At 46.0% G+C, this 19666-nt stretch overlaps 1 protein-coding gene across 8 annotated transcripts in view; it reads right to left on the reverse strand.

The window, feature by feature from the left end:
* Nucleotides 1-19666, reverse strand: part of GRAMD1B (GRAM domain containing 1B) — a 236148-nt gene that overhangs the window by 66200 nt on the left and 150282 nt on the right. Inside the window, exon 1 of one of the 8 annotated variants that reach the window (XM_049109831.1) lies at nucleotides 10722-10960. The exons of the other annotated variants lie outside the window; for them this stretch is intronic. Within the exon in view, the coding sequence (XP_048965788.1) occupies nucleotides 10722-10870 (149 nt within the window). The 5' untranslated portion in view covers nucleotides 10871-10960. Of the gene's footprint in view, nucleotides 1-10721; nucleotides 10961-19666 lie in introns of those variants that run through there. 8 annotated transcript variants of the gene reach the window in all.

The following is a 19666-nucleotide window of genomic DNA, read 5'->3' on the forward strand; positions in this document are numbered from 1 at the left end:
CAGTCAAAAAATAACAGAATTTTGCTGGACTGTGCGAGGATTAAGTGAGGTAAATACACGTAACAATTTTTTCACCGGGTCTGACACAGAGCACCAGTCTGATAAATGAAAATATTATTATTATCAAGAAAACAATAGCTGTTAAAAACAACAACAACAATGAAAGATCTTCTAGTGGAGAGACAGGTATTCACAAGCCTTCAACTGAGACTGGACCTAAGAAAAACCTCAGTTTCTTACGTTGCTTGAGGTATGCACATGTTATTTCCCCTCCTCCCCACCTCACCTTTTGGAACATTTTTGTTCTTTGCCAGCCCCGCCCCAAATGGACCTCATTAAATACTAGGAAAGTTAGAGTGTGCAAATCAGAGAATCTGGGCTATGTCTACTGTGTTATAAAATGTAAGCCTATCTTTCATGATGAGAAGTTCCTCCCTTGAGTTTCATAAAACCACAATGATCCGGATAAAATATAGAAGGAGTACCTTCTATGTGCAATGCAACTTGCTAATGATGTGAATAATCTCTTTAATCCTGCCAACAATGTTATGACAACAGGCATCTATCACCCCCATTGTTTCTGATGGGTTTACTAAGAGGTGGAGGTTTGGCTAACTTTCCGATAGTATTTGATTAATGAGGAGTACAACATGTATCTGAAACCTTGGCTGCCTTTCCCACTCTTAACCATTGCATCCTGCATGAAAAGAAGGTGCTACTAGGGTGCCTAGGTGGCTGACTGGTTGAGCGTCTGCCTTTGGCTCAGGTTGTGATCCTGGGTCCTGGGAGATGGAGTCCCGCATCGGGGGACTGCGGAACCTGCTTCTTCCTTTGCCTAAGTCTCTGCCTCTCTCCCTCTTTCTGTTTCTCATGAATAAATAAGACCTTTAAAAAAGAGAGAGAGAGAGAGAGAGAAAAAGAAGGTGCTACTGATGTATCATCAGGAGGCCAGGGGCCTCATCCTCCCTGGAATTCAGCACAAACTCTGCAGAGGCCACCGAGCCTAAGAGATAGAAGACCTGTGATCGTAAGGGAGCAAACTAGATGCCTGTAGATGCGAAGGAGGCCCCCAGACTCAACATCTGCCTTTTAACTGCCAAGCTATTTGGCACCTGAATTCCCAAACTGCTTTTCTGTAAATGAATTTAGGAAATTGAGGTAAAAGGGAGTATCTTTTTCTGAATTAAACTCTTCCCTTAGAGATATGGAAAACTGACATTAGCTTCTATTTTTGAAAGGAAAAGAGGTTTTCTGAGTCCTGTGCAGTATCAAAAGCACTTTCCAAAGAGCACCCTGGAGGAATGGGGGGGAAGAAACAGAAGTTCAGGTACACCTGCAAATCCAACCCATTCCCATTCAATCCAGCCCCACTCGATCACATTCTTTAAAAAGAAGGTTGGTGTCCACACGGTATCTTGTTCACGTCGGGTGCTTAATAACTGCTGTTGACAAGATTGGGAGACAAAGGATAAGCTCTTATTTTATCTGTGAATCCTATTCTTATCCCAATGAAAACAAAAGACTGGGACGCCTGGGTGGCTCAGCAGTTGAATATCTAACTGCTTTTGGCTCAGGTCATGATCTCGGGGTCCTGGGATCGAGTCCCCCATCAGGCTCCCTGCAGGAAGCCTGCCTCTCCTTCTGCCTCTCTCTCTCTCTCTCTCTCTCTCTCTCATGAATAAATGAATAAAATCTTTTAAAAAGACTTTTTTACATAGTAGGTAGTTTCAAACATTTTAACTAAATCTGAATTTCTTGAATGATTGACAAAAGTGAACCTGATTATATTACTGTTATCATCCAAAACACAGTTGCTTTGGGCAGCCTGGGTGGCTCAGTGGTTTAAAGCCTGCCTCCAGCCCAGGGTGTGATCCTAGAGACCCAGGATCGAGTCCTACGTCAGGCTCCCTGCATGGAGCCTGCTTCTCCCTTTGCCTGTGTCTCTGTCTCTCTCTCTGTGTTTGTCTCTCATGAATAATAAAAACAAACAAACGAACAAAAAAACACAGTTGCTTTTATGAAGTATAAACATCTAGGAGATTCCTGAAGTGTTTGGTAGGTCAAAGAAGGAAAAGGAATGAGAGATCTAACATTTACTGAGAATCTACCATGGGCTAGGCCTGTATTTATTTACTTATAAAACTTCTACTTAATCCAATGAGAAAACTAAGCATGGAAGCCAAGCCTTACCCAAGGTCAAACAGGCATTTCTAAAATCTGTTTTCACCATACCATGCTGTTTCCATAAATAAACACCTATGGAGTAACAGGTGCTTCCAAAGTTACTGCATTTAACCATAACCAGTTACCATCATAATGCTGCATTTAACCCTTGAAACGACACTGCAAGGAGGTAAGTCCCACTGTTTCTACTCAGGCCAGTGACCGATTTATTGTCCCTCAGGTCCAAATCCACCCTCTTTGCCCTGCCTCACGATGCTGGAGCTGTACCCTGTGAACTTCCACCAGCCAGCTAATAAGCCTCACCAGCTCCCCGATGAGAATCTCCAGTTTACCCACCTCTAGCCTGCAGCACCGCAACCTTCTGGGCCACACACTGGGCCACACGCTGGGCCACCACCAGATCCTCTCCAATGAATGGCCTTGCATGGCCCTGCTAAGTCTATTCCTTCACTGGATGCTCTACCTCAACCCTAAAAGCGGTGGCCCCTCCTTATATCTATCATTCCTGCATTCTTCGGAGCTCTCTGTTACTTGTTAATGATTCTTAATAATTAAATCATCCCTGTTCAACTCACAGATGTGCTACCTCTCTCCTGACTGATTCTATGAGACTTTATGGATTGAGCATGTATTCCTTCATGTGATCCTCACATCAACCCTACTTTACAGATGAGGAAAGGGAGATGCCTCAGAGCTTAAACAATTTCCTCAGGTCATGCAGACAAGAGACGGAGGAGCCAGGCTTCATCTCCCAGAACTCTGACACCAAGACCATTCTCCGCCACCCTGAAATGCTGCCTCCATCAACCGGTTGCAGCCAAAGAGTGACAAGAGGGCCAAGGACGTGGGGTGGGGGGGGGCATAAAAACCCAAGAGTCATCCATGACGTTTGCAAGAAAAAAAAAAAAAAAAAGGAAGTTTTAAACTGTTCGCCAGAGAGATCAACATATACCCAAAGAAATCAAAATACAAGGAGGGGCCATCATTAAAGGTCAAGTCAGTCTCTGTAGTGCACAGGAGTGGGGGTACCCTGGTCATCAGGTGCTCCAGAGACGCCATCACTGAACAACTCTTTCCAGATTTAATGCTCAGGATGTTGCCCATGTTTCATGAACCCATCATGCGAGAGAAGTGATAATCCGCACACTTCCACCCTGCCCTGAGTTCCCCCAACCCAGACTCTAATCCACGGATGTCTGAGAGGGAATATGAATTGCCTCTGACCCAGCTGCAACCCAAGACATGTCATGAATACTGCATCTCTCACATGAGGAGCCGTGATGTCTACGTAATTAAACCCTGAAGCGAGACCTAGGGAGAAAGCAGTGAGGGCACACCCGGCTTTCACACCGCCCTCACTCTGTGGTGAGCCTGTGCCAGAGCCCACTCCTTTGCAGCTATAAAAGCCTTCCCTAGAGCCAAACAGGCTCTAGGCATGAGGCTACAAAGACCCAGCCCCTAGCCCACTGGGAATAACACCTGCCAAGCTTAGGGCTCCCTCTACATATTAGGCAAAGCCTTTCAGCATGCATGCCAACTCCTTTCTCGCAATTTCCTTGTAATCCTACGTGAACAGAATAGTTACTTCTGAGTATCATCTTTTTGTTTGCTAAATGTTCCCAACCATCCATTCTAGATTTTCAACCAGATCAACTGTAAAGCCACTCACTGGTCTATGCTGGTGGTCCCCAAACTTTGCTGCATTTTAGAATCATCCAGAAGCTTTTCTACAATCCCAGTGCCCAGTTACACCCCCTACCAATTAAATCAGAATGTCTGAGGGTGACAGTCAAACATCGGTGGCTTTTAAAGATCTCCAGGTGACTGCAATGTGCAGCAAAAGTTTACACACCACTGGTCTCTATGATTGTAACCTTAATTCTCTAGTAATGTAATACAGAAATTACTTCTGAAAATATAGTCTAATAATCTGTATTTCCTAGAAGTCAATTTTTAAAATCTAAGACATTTTTTTCATCCCTTTTAATGATCTCTCAATTAATAATCGGAACCAATATTCATTGAAAACTATGTGCAAGGTCTTGTTCTATGCACTTTATGATGGTTACATTGGGTTATATCGCAGTTAATCTTATTATTCCAATTTCACAAAAGAGAAATTGAGCCAAAAAGATTATAGGCACATCTGCAAGTTTATTTAGTATACCCAAGAAGTCACTTGTCATGGACTAGAGACTTGAGCAAATTTAAGGAAGTCACATTCTCCTGTGTTTTTTCTCCAATCTTTGGGTTTTAATTCCACCCAATTACATCTGCTCTATCCTTCTGGTTTTGAAAACTGCTCTTTTAAAAGAGGGGACAAGTTTAGGTAAGTTTGGTAATAATCTTCAATGCAATGAAAACCTCTCCTCCTAGATCTGCAGAACTCAAGCAGGTGCACAGCAAGAATCTGTGTTCTGCCGCAGAGAGAGAGCACAAATCCCCACATGTGATCAGAACATTACATCTTGTATGTGGAAAGCTCTAAGTAAGGAACTGGAGTTGATTCCAGAGGAGGAAGAAATGGGATGGGGGAAAATGAGGATAAATCAATCAATGATCATGGGCACCTGGATGGCTCAATGGTTGAGAGTCTGTCTGCCAGCTCAGGTCGTGATCCCAGGGTCCTGGGGATCAAGTCCCTCCCAGAAGGGAGCCTGCTTCTCCCTCTGCCTATGTCCCTGGCTTGCTCTGTCTCTCATGAATAAGTAAATAAAATCTTTTTTTAAAAAATATCAATCTATGAGCACAACTCTATGGGAAGCAGGTGGTAGCAGGAATCTACATGGAGCCCAGAGGGCACAGAGAAACGAAAGTAGAAAAAAAAAAGACAGTAACAGGTGGGATTGGCCACTCCAGGGCCAAACTGAGACTGTCACTTAACAGAAAAAGGCAAGCTGTCCTCTTTCCAGGCAATTCTAACTGCCCAAGCAAGAAAACACTGAACCAAGGGACTCCCAGGAGGGCAGCTACAAGTAGAGCTGGAGACCTCTAAAACACGGGCACGGAACAGATTTAATTACTGAATTATGTAAATTAGTTTAATTTAGCCCACAATCCCAGGTTAACATGGAAGAGGATTAAATAATAACACAAACCACTTAGTCAAGTGTTCCTTCTACCACCCAGAGTCACAAGTTCTGGACAGCCACCAGCTACCCACAGACCCTCCACACATGTCTCTGTCAAAGGCAGAGAACACCTGTTTTATAAAAGGGTGATTGTTAGGAAGAGAAGACATAAGGTCATGTGCAAGTCCAAGGGTCCTAGACCATCATCATGTCATGGTTAGCTAGCTGGTATGCTGCTCCCTTCCAGAACCAGGCACTCACTTCTCTAACCCTCTGAACTAAGAGCTGCTGGTGGGTCATGACCAAGCTCCTCCTTGGGAAGGTCCTTGACCAGAGAACAGCCTCACTGAAGGATAATGTCCCCTCTGTGAAGACAGGCTGCACCTAATGGACAGTCCATCATGAGAGGACACGAAAACCTGCCCCTTTGCCTCAATTTGGGATAATGGCAAGGCCATCCCAGAACAGAGCTTTCCATGGAACTGGCCAAAGCCTCCTATAAGCTCATCAAAGTTTAAATCCTTCCTCTGCCCAATCCTGATTCCCTTGCTCACTTACACGTCTGTTCCCAAGAGCACTTTCCGATAAAGCTCCTGCAAGGCAAATCTGTCTCTGTGTCTTTTCCGGGGCCTCTTTCCACCTGAGACATAAACTAATTTCCACAAAGGAATGTGTGTGAATTGGGAGGCACTGAGGGATATGTTGCTGAAGCATAAGGAAGAGGACAAATCTCAGACCGAAGAATCCACAAAAAGTCTGGGATTTCTAGAGAGCTCTAGACCCCTGGCCCAGACAGATAACCAAGCTAGACCTTCTACCTCTGTCTGCTATGGGATATTAGCAGAGACTAAGCCCCTCTCCAAATCACCTCTCCGAAGAGGTAACTGACCTCTCCTTAATCCTGGATTAAGGTTTTAAAGAGGGAAGCCTGCTTGCCCGTGCCCCAGTTAAGATGTTGACATGTACTTAAGAAGAGATCTTGAGTCCCTCTTGCAACAAGCAGGAGGCTTGGGCCACATGACCATCCCCTCCACCCCCTGCCCATTCTTCCTTTAGCTTAGAGGACCAGGCAGCTTTGGTAGCTAATGGAGCACACGTCACGAAAATTCCATTGCAAGGTCCCTGTGCAACACTGGATGCTGGTGAGAAGAACGGAAGAGTGCTACGACGTGGAGGAAGAGGTAGGGGGACCATGATGAGTTAGGAAGAAATCCTAGTCAAAGCAATGACTGTCCCCAGCCAGGGGTCTTTGGGGCATGCTGGAGAGGCTGCTGTTGTCTCCTACCCACTCCCACATGTCCATATGTCTCAGAAGTTCGGCTGGCCAATGGGGCCAGGCAAGACAGAAAACCCAGATGAAAGCAAAGCACCTGAGCTCATTCCTCAAGCATTCTGACCCAGCTCCTCCTCAAATTAACTCTAACTAACTAAGGGGGGGGGGGCGGGGAGTAACTAAAAGGGCTCTTACAGAGGCACTGAGGTAACTAAAGGGCTCTTACAGAGGCACTGAGAGAACTACCACGATCTCTCTTTCCACAGGGTGGCACAGAAGTATGGACTCCTAGAAGTGCTGTCTAGTGCCTGGCTTTCCACAGACGGACCCAAGCTGCTTTGCGAGGCTGCCAAAAGCTGTTTGGCCTTCCCACTGACGCAGATTATCTGTACCTATGGACATCTTTTCTCAATATCCGTCTTCCCCTTACATGTCCAGCTGGGGCAGTTAGCCCACTCGGTCACCCTCTCCAAAAGGTCTCACTGGGCTGCTAATGCTGCTGCTCCCAAGATGGGCATCCTCAAAGGCAGGGACCCAATATACACTTGGCTCTAGATGAGGACAATGCAGGCTCACGGAGAGTGACCAACATGCTGTAATCCAAACTCACCTTAAAAGAGCGTCCACCTTCACAAGGTATAGGCATCTAGATGAACTAATGTGTGACCTTGGATGAGTCCCACTCTTTCTCTGGGCCTCCTTTCCCTGTTTTAAGAAGGGGTTGGTCTAGATCACCCCCCCACCCAGTTATTTCCTGCTGTGAAGTCCATGATCACTCTTCACCACACACATCTCCAAGTGCTAATAAGCAGCAAAAAGATGAGCTCTCTGAACTCCGAGAGAGACAAGAAAAGGCAGTACTGCTGACCACAGCAGACAGGGCCAGCGACCCAGGCCAGGAGCTCCTGGGTTCCGGTCTCTTTCTACCTTCTCTCTTCTAACCACATTGTTGCCTTGAACTAACTGCCTCTCCTTTTCCTACCTCTGCATCTCCAGAGCTAAAAAGCCATCAGAGTGGCTGTGCTGGGCAGCTGCAAGGTACTTCTCTTTCTAAATTCTAAGCCAGTCCTCATTAAAGGGTTATGGTACTCCCCAACTCTTCTAGTCAAAACCTAATTGGGGCTGGAAGGGGACAGGGAGGGGCAGGAGAGCAGAGGAAGATTAAGTAGCAGACTGGCAAGCGGAGGACACTTACTCACCACATAGGTATGTGAGGACATCCTGGCAGCACCGAACCCTCCAATCAAATCAAATCTAACCAAAATCAAATTCCCTTCTCACAGTCTACACACTGTTGATCACTCAGCCATGTGCCCCAAACCCTGGAGCCTAACACAAGAGGGACTGAAGAATAAGTCCTTGACCTTCTGGCAAGGACCTTTCCTCTACAAAGCTCAAAGGAGTGTGAAAGTCTATTATCAGTAGGCGAAGACTGAAGCTTAGCATGGACCAAAAGTATAATGTGGCTGTAAGAATAATTAAAATAATGTGGGCCTTTCAACAGAAGCAAGTGAAAGAGGTAATAAACTTGCTGCAGTTAATACTGGTAAGAACATACTCAAATAGTACCACACTTTACAGGGTCTACTGCACAGAGAAGATAAATATGAGAGTGTGGGTCTGGAAACCCTGCCGTATACAAAACTGTAAAGTAATTAGATGTTTAGGCTGAGGGATAGATTCCTTAGAGAAAGCAGGGTCTCAAATATTTGAGAAGAGGAAGAAAAGAAAGCAAGCCGAAGGAGGGGGGGGCACCTGGGTGGCTTGGTCGGTTGGTTAAGCATCTGCCTTCAGCTCAGGCCATGATTTCATGGGTCCTGAGATCAAGCCCCACATTGGGCTCCCTGCTCCCATAGGAGCAGTCTGCTTCTCCCTCTCCCTGACAACCCCCCGCCCCCACACGTGCTATTGCTCTTACTCTCAAATGAATAAATAAAAAGACTTAAAAAAAAAAAAAAAAAGGCAGCCAAAGGAGGAAAGAAGCTTATTTCTCGTTTCTCCAAGGGGAAGTTATCAGATGGCATAATTGGGTTTGAAATATGAAGGAATACCCTAAGAGTTTTGGCAAGAAACATATGAGGCTGGATAATGGAGGGTAAGCTCCTAAACAAGAGGCTGGCTTCACATCCCCATCACCAGGAGGCTCCAGGTGACCTTGCAAAACCTTCCAACTCGAGACAACATCTGTGGTGGAGAAGCACCCAACAGTAGATGACACTCAGTGAGGCTCTAGTAAATGAACAAGTGCAGGGCCTTCTGATTTTTGTACCGAAAGCCACTAGGGATGTACATCTGTTTCTATTCGGTACCGTCTTCTTCCCCAAATTGAGAGGTGAGGTCTTCCCTCTACTGTTAGGGGACAGAAATACATCCACAGACTCCACCCATCTTCAAAGTAGAAACGCCTTTTGACCTTAGCCCAAATTCCTACCCGCAGCAGTGATCTCCTCTGCAGCTTCTCCAAAGAGAAGAAAAAGAAACCAATCGAACTTTTCCATTAGCCTCCAAAATGATGAATCAATATTCTTAAGTAATAGGGCAGATAGCCAAATCCTTCTCCCAAGGGAGGTTGACAAAATTAGACTCTCAATCCACGGAGGTCCTGTTCCTGCGTATCACACCGTGGGTCTCTGAGCCACCTAAGGTATCAAAAGCCCCACCAAGAACAGAAATAGTGCTGTGAAGCTTCCTGGAAATCTTGTAAAATATGCTCAAGTGGGAGTGAGTGGATGCTAGGAAAAGTCTGCCCACTGCTGCGTTCCCTGTATGCTGACATTTGTAAATCAAGATGGAAAATATCCATGAGACATGCCCTGGAGGACTGGCTTGTTTCCTTCTAAATAATCTAGCATTTGACTCACCAAAAACCCTTGTATCAGGATCTATAAAATACCACTGCCTGGGTGTATAGAGGCATCGGAACCCTCTATTCACCCCCATGGCCTTTTGTCTGAGGATTTTACAGCACACCCTGGGGGCAGGTAGAAGAAGAGTTGAGTCCTCCCAGGTTGGGTGTCTCTCTCCCAACCTCCTCAACCTCATGCCATGTCCGAAAGCAGCTGGATCAATCTGACTCCTGAATGCAAAGAGAAATGACAGAGCACGGGAAGAAAAAGCAGCCATGGAGATGGATACTAGACGTGGAAAACTTGAGTCCAACAGGATCATTTTCAGAAAAGTGGTGGTTGAGCAAAACCAAAAAGTTATAATAAAAACTTGTTTGCATGCTAAACCCCAGTGCCCATTTTGGCTCACTGGTACTCCTGAGGGTAACGCCTCCCACGTAGCCTTGGTCACACACCACCACCCCCTCCCCACCCCCGCCGAGCCACACGGGCCCTTCTGTCCGTTCTTCTTCCTTGAGGTCAGAAAGGCTGTACAGAAGGTTCGATTTAACTCAGGGGATTGAGTTGGGTGTGCACAGTAATTAGAATACCTTGTATTTATGTCTGGCTATTTCTGGCCTGCAGCTTGTTTTCCCTTCCGATTCCCTCTGAAGAGGTCAGCCAGCCTTATAGATGTGGCTTCTGGCCTTCTTAGGACAGCATTCCACTGCGCATCAACATCACCTCGCCTAGAGGTGGAAGCCAGGCAGGGATTTTTCTCCTCACTCCATAGGCCAAGAGCCGGGCAGGGCAAATGGCAGGGCCGCCCTCAGAGCAAGTCAAGCAGATGCACCTGAGAATTGCCAGTCATTTGCTGAAGCACACGAGGCCAGCTTAGCAAGGGCACCTTGCCACTAAAAGACTATTCGCATCACGATTGCCAACCTGGATGACCAGTTTTACAACAACAATAACAACAAAAAGAGGGGGTATCTGGATGGCACAGTCGGTTAAGCATCAGACTCTTGATTTTGGCTTAGGTCATGATCTCAGGGTTGTGAGATCAAGCCCCTCGTCGGACTTCACATCAGCACAGACTCTATGTAAGATTCTCTTTCCCTCTCCCTCTGCCCTTCCTCCCACACACACTCTCTCTCTCTCCTTCTTTCTCTCAAATAAATAAATCTTTAAAAAAAATAAGAAGATTTCACAAACACGGATATAGTGCTACTGACGTGCTAATTCTCTTGGAAGAGCTTTATAAACATCAACTCTGTTCATCCTTGTAACCATCCTATAGAGCAGGTGCTAAGTTATCCCTATTTTACAGGTAAGAAAACTGAGGCACCGAGAGGTTGACACGCTTACCCAAGATCATAGAGACAGTAGCTGGTGGGGCCAGGATTCAAACCCAGGGGCCTGGCTCCAGGATATCTGCTCCTAACCACAAAGGAGAGGCTCCCTTGCTCAAATTCATGAGCCCCGTGCATGCAGTGTGATTCAGTTTGTCCCCACATGATCCTGATGGCCAGTCAGGTTTGGCGATTATTACGTTAGTGGCTCTCAGACAACCGTGTCCCTGTTGATATCCAGTCCTAGACCCCAAAAGTTCTGGAACTGGAACCCAGAATGTGTAGTTTCAACAAGCACCTAAAATGGTTCTAGTGCAGGTGGCTCACAAAAGGCACTAGGAGAAAAGCAGTCCTATCACCTCACCCCACTCACCTGGGACAAGTAAACAACTCCCTGGGGCACCTCGCTGGGCCGCATAGACCATTCATCCCCGGCTGGATGGCTGCCCTGGGGGAGGGGGAGGGCTGTTCGGTCCTTCTGACAGTGGAGAGGGCAGGAGGGTGGGGACCAAAGACAGCCCACCGTCCCCCCACATTTGACAGGCTACCCATCGGAGGGGGACACACGGTTGGTAACGGGAAAAGGAAAAAAAAAAAAAAAAAGACTGGGCGGTCTGGGCCCCCATCTCCCGTTGCCAGAACAATGGCCTCTTCAAATCCCTGGCATCTGAACTGGCAGGCGGCCACCAGGAAAGAAAAGAGCTCGCTGTCCCTTTAAGGACGCCCTCTCTCCACAAAGGTCAGAAATGCCAGCTCAGCCTGCCCAGCGGCTGCCGTTGGGCCACTTTGGTGCCCCAGGGCCCAGGGCCACGCTCCCCCTTCCAGCCGGTTCTCTGGGCACCTGCTGTCTTTGGAAAAAGGCAGAGCACCTGGGCCACAGCTGCTGCTCCCAACCAGGCTCTGCGATCCATCGGGCAGGAGCTGCTGCTTGGAAGAAACCCAAGACCTCGTGTTCCTTCTCCAAATCATTCCCCCGGGAGAGTTGGTCCCAAGAAAGTGGGGCTTGGGACCCAAGGTCGGAGCCAGGAACTGCAGGAGGAGGGATGGGGTCAAAAAGAAAACTGACCGAGGAATGGACGCTCCAAGAGCAACATGGTATTTCATCCAGAAGGGCAAAAGGCTGACGGATGAACGATCCAGAAATCACAAAGAGATGGGGGTAGGGGGTGGAGGGTGGGGGGACCGGGGAGAGGCCGGGCAGGAAAGCAGGGCAGGGGTAGGGCGAGGGCCTTCCTCCTACAGATGGGGTTCGAGTGCCGCCACGTTATGTAACCCGGGCGCCTTCCCTAATTTCCCTGTTTCTCTGAAATTTGGCATATACTGAACAGTACAGAAATATTAGAAACTAATAGTGTTTGTTATTAGGGTACTTGGCCACCCCGTGTGGGTCTCACAGGCAGCTCAGGGAGTCACAGCACGTGCTCAAGAAGCCTCAATCCTAGACCACACCACCGGTTCTACGAAGTCATCTTGCAAACATATGCGGTGAGGAAGAGAGGCACTCGCTCAGCGAACTGCATGTGTTAGGACAAATCATGATTCTCCCGGAAAAACAACTCAATCTATTCATGATATAAAGCAGGGGTCGGCAAACTTTTTCTGTAAAGAGCCAGAGAGCAAATATATTATTAGGCTTTGCAGACCGTAGAGTCTGCACTAAGTACTGAACTCATTTCTATAGGATTAAAGCAGCCGTGGACATTAAAGGAAAGAAGGTGGCTGTGTCCCAATAAAACTATTTACAGGGGCGCCTGGGTGGCTCGGTCGGCTAAGCATCCAACGATTGGTTTTGGTTCAGGTCATGATCTCGGGGTCGTGAGATCAAGCTCCAGGTTGGACTCTACGCAAAGCCTCGGCTCTGCTTGTGCCTCTCCCTTTGCTCCTCACCCTGCTCACGCCCTTTCTCTCAAATAAGTGAATAAAATCTTTTAAAAAATAACTTTATTTATAAAAAGAGGCAGCAGGCTGATGGATAGCATTAGTGGAGGAAATGGTGCAATCCTTGTGGGAGACTGGAATAAAGGATATGGAGGCAGAAACCTATTTCTTGCTCTTCTGCCCTGGGACTGTGAGCATTGTACCCATTTCTTTGATTTCCAGGAAAGCTTTCTGGCTCACACCAGGCCACTGCAATGACCCCTGCTGCTTTCTTCAGCATCCTTGTCCAGAGTTTGCTCGGCATCTCTCTGCCCTTCTAAGCCTTCTATTTCTTGTTCTTCTGCACCTCTCTCCCTTGAGATTGGAAGCTCAGAAGGGGCAGGATCTCATTCCTCAGCAAAACCAGTGAGGTACTGACCGAGTGGCCACCCCTCACAGTGTCCTTCTCAGAGTCCCTCACGGCAAAAATGTTCACCACCACCCCCCAACCCAGCTTCCCAGGCCGCAGCGACTCAGTCCTTGAAATCTGTCCATCCCCCTATGCATCTCAGGGAAGCAATGCATATTTTTCACTCCTTCACTGATTCATTTAAATGGGAGAGTGCCTACTGCGTGTGGGTAAACCTTAGAAAACACCAGCTTCACCTCCGCCTGAGTGGTGCTGGAGAGAGTCTGACTCTGCTCTCAGAAGGCCACCCTCGTGTTCGCTTTCCTGCTCCCTGCTGTCTTTCTACCTCAGAGCCCGAGCACTTCAAAAATAACTTTCTCAACTGTACTAACAACTTTTACCATGACAATTTCTAACTGGCACTAAAAGCAGGGAGGATAAGAAAAGCTGAGAATGAGGAAACAGACCAAAAGCAAAGGAGGTGGAAAGAAAAGCACAAAAAAAAAAAAAAAATCACTATTTCAAATTTTTAAAAAATGCTGCTTGCTTCCATCATTTTTTTTAAGATTTTATTTATTTATTTGACAGAGAGAGAGAGAGAGAGAAAAAAAATTAGCAGATAGAGATAAAGAAGCAGGCTCCCCATTGAGCAGGGAGCAGGACTCGATCCTAGGACTCTGAGATCATGACCTGAGCCAAAGGCAGACACTTAACCAACTGAACCATCCAGTGCCCCTGCTTCCATCATTCTATCTGCATTGAACGACCCCCTTTCACAAATCCCTCCTAATATGGTCCTAACCTTCCTTCAAAGCTCTGCTCCCAAAGCACCTTCCCCAAGGAGACTTCCCTGATAAACTCCCCCAAATCTACAGCATCCCCTGGAATTCTCTAACATTGGTTCACTCTTATGTACCTAATGCCTGGTGTTGGACAGCCTGTGGCCTCTGTCCTAACCGTTATAATGCCACCTGCTCAAAACCCACGTGACAACTTTTCCTTCCCCCACATTTACCATAGCACACCGTACTTGGCCAGCGCTCTCCCGACATGGGTGCTCGGCCAAGGCTCTCCTTTGATGGAAGCACTGCTGCTATCTCACGATATCCTCAATGACCTGTTAACACTGTTCACACCACCATTCATTCAGTCATTCACTCATTCATTCATTCATTCTTTCATTCAACAAAACACACGTGGAGTGTTCATATGCTCAGCAGCATGCCGGAGACTGCCATATATCTCATATGCAAATTCATTTAATCCTCAGATCAGCCTCCTATTAACATGTAACTGGCACACAACAACAGAGGTGATTTCAGGAAGGATTATGGCAAATGTGCATGACTGCTGGCAAGTGGCCGACTCTCACACTCTAGAAGAGAAGGACTCATCTACCTGGTGCTCTGATGCCAGGAGAATGGACAGGACCTACCACATTCCCTTCTAGGCCTATGACTTGTAATTTAGTCATCTGGATTTTATAAAAATAGATACAATTTTGTATCAAAACGGACCAATGCATTAAATTTAAAAAATCCAAATCCCAGAAGGCCTTGAAGAAAGCAGAGGTGAATGCGTATAGGATTATGGTTGGGAGGGACTTTCTATGAATGAATGCCAAACACAGAAACCATGGAGGACAAGAGTGATTAACTGGATCACATTCAAACACACACACACTTCTATGTGCTGAAAACAGCCTGAAGTTAAAAGGCCCACGAATCCTGTGAAAACACTTCTAACATGCATGACTAAGGGTTAATAACCTTATTATCCTGAACAATGAACAACAAACACCTCAACAGGAAGGCGGGCAGAGAACAAAAAAGGCATTTCACAGGAGAAATACAAATGGGTAATAAGGAAATTAAAAGCATGTCACCAACGATCAAAGAGATGCAAATGAACGCGAAGCAGAGATACCACTTGTGGAGTATCAGATTGGCAAAGGCTAAAGAGAATGGTAATGCCAAGGCAGGCAAGGACAAGGAAAAGAAAAACCGCTTCTAACCCGCTGGTGGGTGTGTAAATGGCAACAACCTTTCCAAAGGGCAACTTGGCACTCTGCGTTAAAAGCCGTTGACCTAGAAATCTGGCTTCTAAGGATTTATCTGAACAATGTTATTAGTACAGTATTATTTTCAATCTTGAAGAATCAGAAATAATCTAAGTGTCAAACATGAGGAGAACGGACAAATACTTAACATCTTTGCAATACCTACCCCTCCAACCTAATTACAGAAATCAGGTATGTAGTATAATGGAGAGAACAGGTGCTGTTAATTAAAGGATTTCAGAACAATGTACAGAATGAGTTAGTTTCATCTTTATCTTTCTATGTAGAGTATACACAGAAAAAAAAAAAAAACAACAGGTCAGAGAATATAAACCAAAATGTTAGTAGTGATGATCACTGAGGGCTGGTATTATGACTTTTTTGACTTTATATTTTCTGTTTTCTCTATAATATCCAGAGACAGAGACAAGGGGTGCTGCAGAACAAAACAAAAAACAAAAACAAAAACCCCAAAAAACAAAAACAAAAAACCCAAAAACAAATATTCAAGTTAAAACTGCGATAATTATTTTCCTGAAAAACAATTTAAGATTTTATCTATTCATTCATAAGACACAGAGAGGAAGAGGGGGCAGAGGGAGAGGGAGAAGCAGGCGCCTCGCTGAGCAGGAACATGGGGCTTGATCTCAGGGCACCGGGATCGTGACCTGAGCCAAAGGCAGAGGTTTAACCAACTGAGCCACCCAGGCAACCCTGTTCTTCATTTTTTTTTTTTTTTGTGGAAAAAATACTTTAATTCTGATTTTTCAGAACAGAAGAAGTCTGTAAAAGGACTCTGAAAGGCAAAAAAGGACTATACAAATCCAAGAGGGCAATTATCCAGCAAATATTTTTTGAGCATCAACTATGTGTTAATCCTTGTAGAAAGTACCAGAAAATAAAAATTGGAATGACTCAATTCTCAGAAAAGGTCTAAGATGTTATAAAAGATAGAATGACATTTAATCCAAGGCCAAAATTATGAGGATGCAGGCAAAGTGCACAGAGAAGGGGAAATGACTAGTTAATTCCTATTTGGGGATGAGATAAATCTGAGATTGGCTTCTCCAACAAGGTGAGAGTAAAGATAATTCTGAAGGATAAATGGATTTCCATACCCACAGATGGGAGAAGCAGAAGCCAAGGGGCAGCATAACCAAAGACTGCAGTGACATGAAAAGGTTTGTGTGTGACATGTTCTACAAAGGGAAAATGTGGGGATGCCTCAGTGGTTCAGCATCTGCCTTTGGCTCAGGGTTAGATCTGGGGTCCCGGGATCGAGTCCCACATCGGCTCCCTGCAGGGAGCCTGCTTCTCCCTCTGCCTATGTCTCTGCCTCTCTGTCTCCCATGACTAACTAAAATCTTAAAAAAAAAAAAAAAAAAAAAAAAAAAAGCCCAAAGGGAAAGTGTGTCAGGATGGCGGGGACAGAAGAGCCTGTGAAAATTTGGAGCAAGGATGAAGCTGGACACTCATGACAGAGCCAGAATGGGAAGGCCTTGAGTGCCATGCCAGGGTGTCACCTGGATTTTTAAAAGTTACTAGAAGCCAAGTTCAGTTTTTGAAGAAGGGCTGGAAATCTAACCTGTAGACAGCTGAATGATCAATGGACTCAAAATGTTCTGAGAAGAGATGAGGTTATTCAGCCATAAAAAGGAATAAAGCACTGATACATACTAGGACTTAAACCAATCTTGAAAACATTATACCAAGGGAAAGAAGCCAGTCACAGAAAGTCCACATAGATCTAGGATTCCTTTCTTGAAGTGCAGAACAGGGGAATCTACAAAGACAGATTAGTAGTTGCCTAGGGCTGAGCTGGGAGGGGCAGGAGTGGGGGGTGTGGGAAGGGGTAGTGGGGGGGGGGGGCTTGGCTAAAATGTACAGATGAGGTTTCTTTCTGAGATAATGAAATTGTTCTAAAATTGACTATGATGGGGCACCTGGGTGGCTCAGTGATTGAGCATCTGCCTTTGGCTCAGGTCGTGATCCCTGGGTCCCGGGCTCGAGTTCCGCATTGGGCTCCCCACTGAGAGCCTGCTTCTCCCTCTGCCTGTGTGTGTCTCTGCCTCTCTCTGTGTGTCTCTCATGAATAAATAAATTAAATCCTTAAAAAAAAATGGACTATGGTGATGGTTGCACATATTGTGAAGATACTAAAAACCAACTGAATTGTATACTTTAAATGAGTTAATTGTGTGGTATGTGAATGATATGCTTTATTTTTTTAAAAGATTTTATTTACTTATTTGAGAGAGAGAGAGAGAGAACAAGTGGGGGAAGGGAGAGGGGGAGAAGCAAACAGATTCTCCACTGAGCAGGAACTCCTCACAAAAGTACAAATTGACTTTCCTTGTTTACATCAAAGAAGGCAAGAACACCTGCTCATGAAATCAGAGGGTTAAAAAAAAAGTCATCTGAACAAGCCAGCATCAGCAGAGGCTAAATAAATAAATAAATTTTTAAAAGGTACATTTTAGACCAAAAAGATAGCTTTAAAAAAAAATGGTAATAATGTGCAGAGCCAAGCAGGGCAGATCAACTTCCAAAGCTCAAAGGTCAGAGTTCCCAAAATTTGCATCCTCAGGTGTGTGCACCTGAGCCTCAGGAAAACAAAGGGTTTTTGCATGTCTTGTCATAGTGCCCCTGGATATAAACTCTGACCATTCGGCAAGGCATAAAAAGTTGAGGTCGCCGCAGGGAAGCTATTATGAAACAGTAAGGCTCCCAGTCTCGGGAGAATGGGTCCAAAAAAAGATCTTAACTGGAAGATAAATCTATTTGCACTACAGCAGGAGAGAAATGTGAGTCCCTGCGTGGAAGTTTCCTACAATGTGCGGCACTGGTGAGACCCTACAGAGAAGAGAGTCCAGGTCTGGCTCCCCATTCCCCCTACTACTTGAGGCAAGCCCACCACCCCCACCTCCCATATCCCACCTCCCACCCCAAGGCAAGGACTCGTTCCTCCCCATCTTCGTGTCCCTACCACCAGCCAAGTGGGTGCTCCAGAAATGTTCAAGTAAATAAATGAATAAATGATTAAAAAAAACAAAACAAAACAAAGGACAGAAAGAATCCAGTGGGAACTTGAGAAGAATATGAAAGGGTCCTGCAGTCCATGGGGATCCAGAATAGAGAAAATCTGCTGCTCTAACTCAACTGTCATCTTAGAGACGAGGGCCCCGGCGCCTGGCTGAAGGTCACTCGGTGAGGGGGAGGACACGTTCCAGCCTCCAGTTAAGTGACCGAGTGACCAGACCTGCAGGGGGCTGAAGACAGTAGACTTCCAGCAACAAGACTAAAATACATGATCTGGGAGTCCAACTGAGTGACGGTGGCCTAAGACGCTCCTTCCTGGTTACTCCGGGAAAGATAACCATCAGAGTTCTCTGTGTCCATCTAGGGCATGAGTTACAATTGTGGATTTTAAGTAGGTAAAGAGCAAGGCTATGACCCTCCTCCCTCTTTGAACAATATCAAACACAAGACAATGAAAATTTTAATAGTAGCGTAACCGGTCTCAGGTGGTTGCACTGTGCAGAGTACTCCCCCAGGGTGTGTTCAGGGGATTCAGCTCGACGACTCCCCCCACTCCTTACAACAGCCCTCAAAGGCAGCTGTGAGGAGCCCCATTTTACTGATAAGAAAATCAAGGCTTGGCGGGGTAGGTAACTCACCCAGAGTCATGGTCTAGAAAGGAGCAGGACCCACAGGCACCTGTCCCTTAGGGTCTCCCACAAGCTCAAGGGGAGGAGGTGCCCCATGTGCTGGACCAGCCATCCATGTCAGTGTTGGAACAAAGGCGCTGCCCCAGAGGCATAACCTACCCCCTCCAGGGGGAGGAGTCAGGAACCCAGTCGGTGCTCTGTTCCCAAGATTTGCATTTTCTGGGCCTATCCTCCAAGCCTTTGAATGTTTTCATAAATCTTGTAAAACAAACACACTAAAATGGCTTGCAACTACTTAGGTGCTGTTATAATGCTAAACTGGATGGTGAACAATGTTTAATCCTCTTCTAAGCTATACAGATACATTATACACTTTGTTTTGGATGCAGGATACATTTCACACATTTTTAGGGTTTTTTGTTTGTTTGTTTGTTTGTTTGTTTGTTTGTTTTAAATAAACCCTGAGCCAGCCCCAAAGTGAAGCCACCAGACCAGCCAATGACTAGGGTCAGGGCTCTCAGCATGGGGGCGGGGGGATACACTGCAAAACTATTCTCCTATCTGACCACCTGATACAGAGAGCACCACCCCCCAGAAAGCCTGCCCCACCTCCACAGCGGCAAACCCTTCCTGAATTGTTAAGTATAAAGCTCCAAATTTCTACCAAATAAACACTCTTTTTCTCACTAAGTCAAGAACTAGAGTGTAGAGGCTGAGAGCACAGGCTTTAGAGCCATTTTCAGCTCTATCCCAGTTCTGCCACTAACCTGGGGGTCCAGGGCATGTTACCTAAACCTCTTTGAGACTCAGTTTCCTTACCTGTAAGATGGGATAAATACCACGGTTACTGACGAGTTCCGCGAGGGCTACATGAGCTCAGGCAGGCAGACAGGCGGGCAGGCACGTAGTAACGTTGTTATCATTCGCAACTCTACTCTTGCCTGCTCCCAAACTCGGCCCTTAATGCT

Source organism: Canis lupus, chromosome 5 (genome assembly GCF_003254725.2).
Source record: "Canis lupus dingo isolate Sandy chromosome 5, ASM325472v2, whole genome shotgun sequence".
Lineage (NCBI taxonomy): Eukaryota > Metazoa > Chordata > Mammalia > Carnivora > Canidae > Canis > Canis lupus.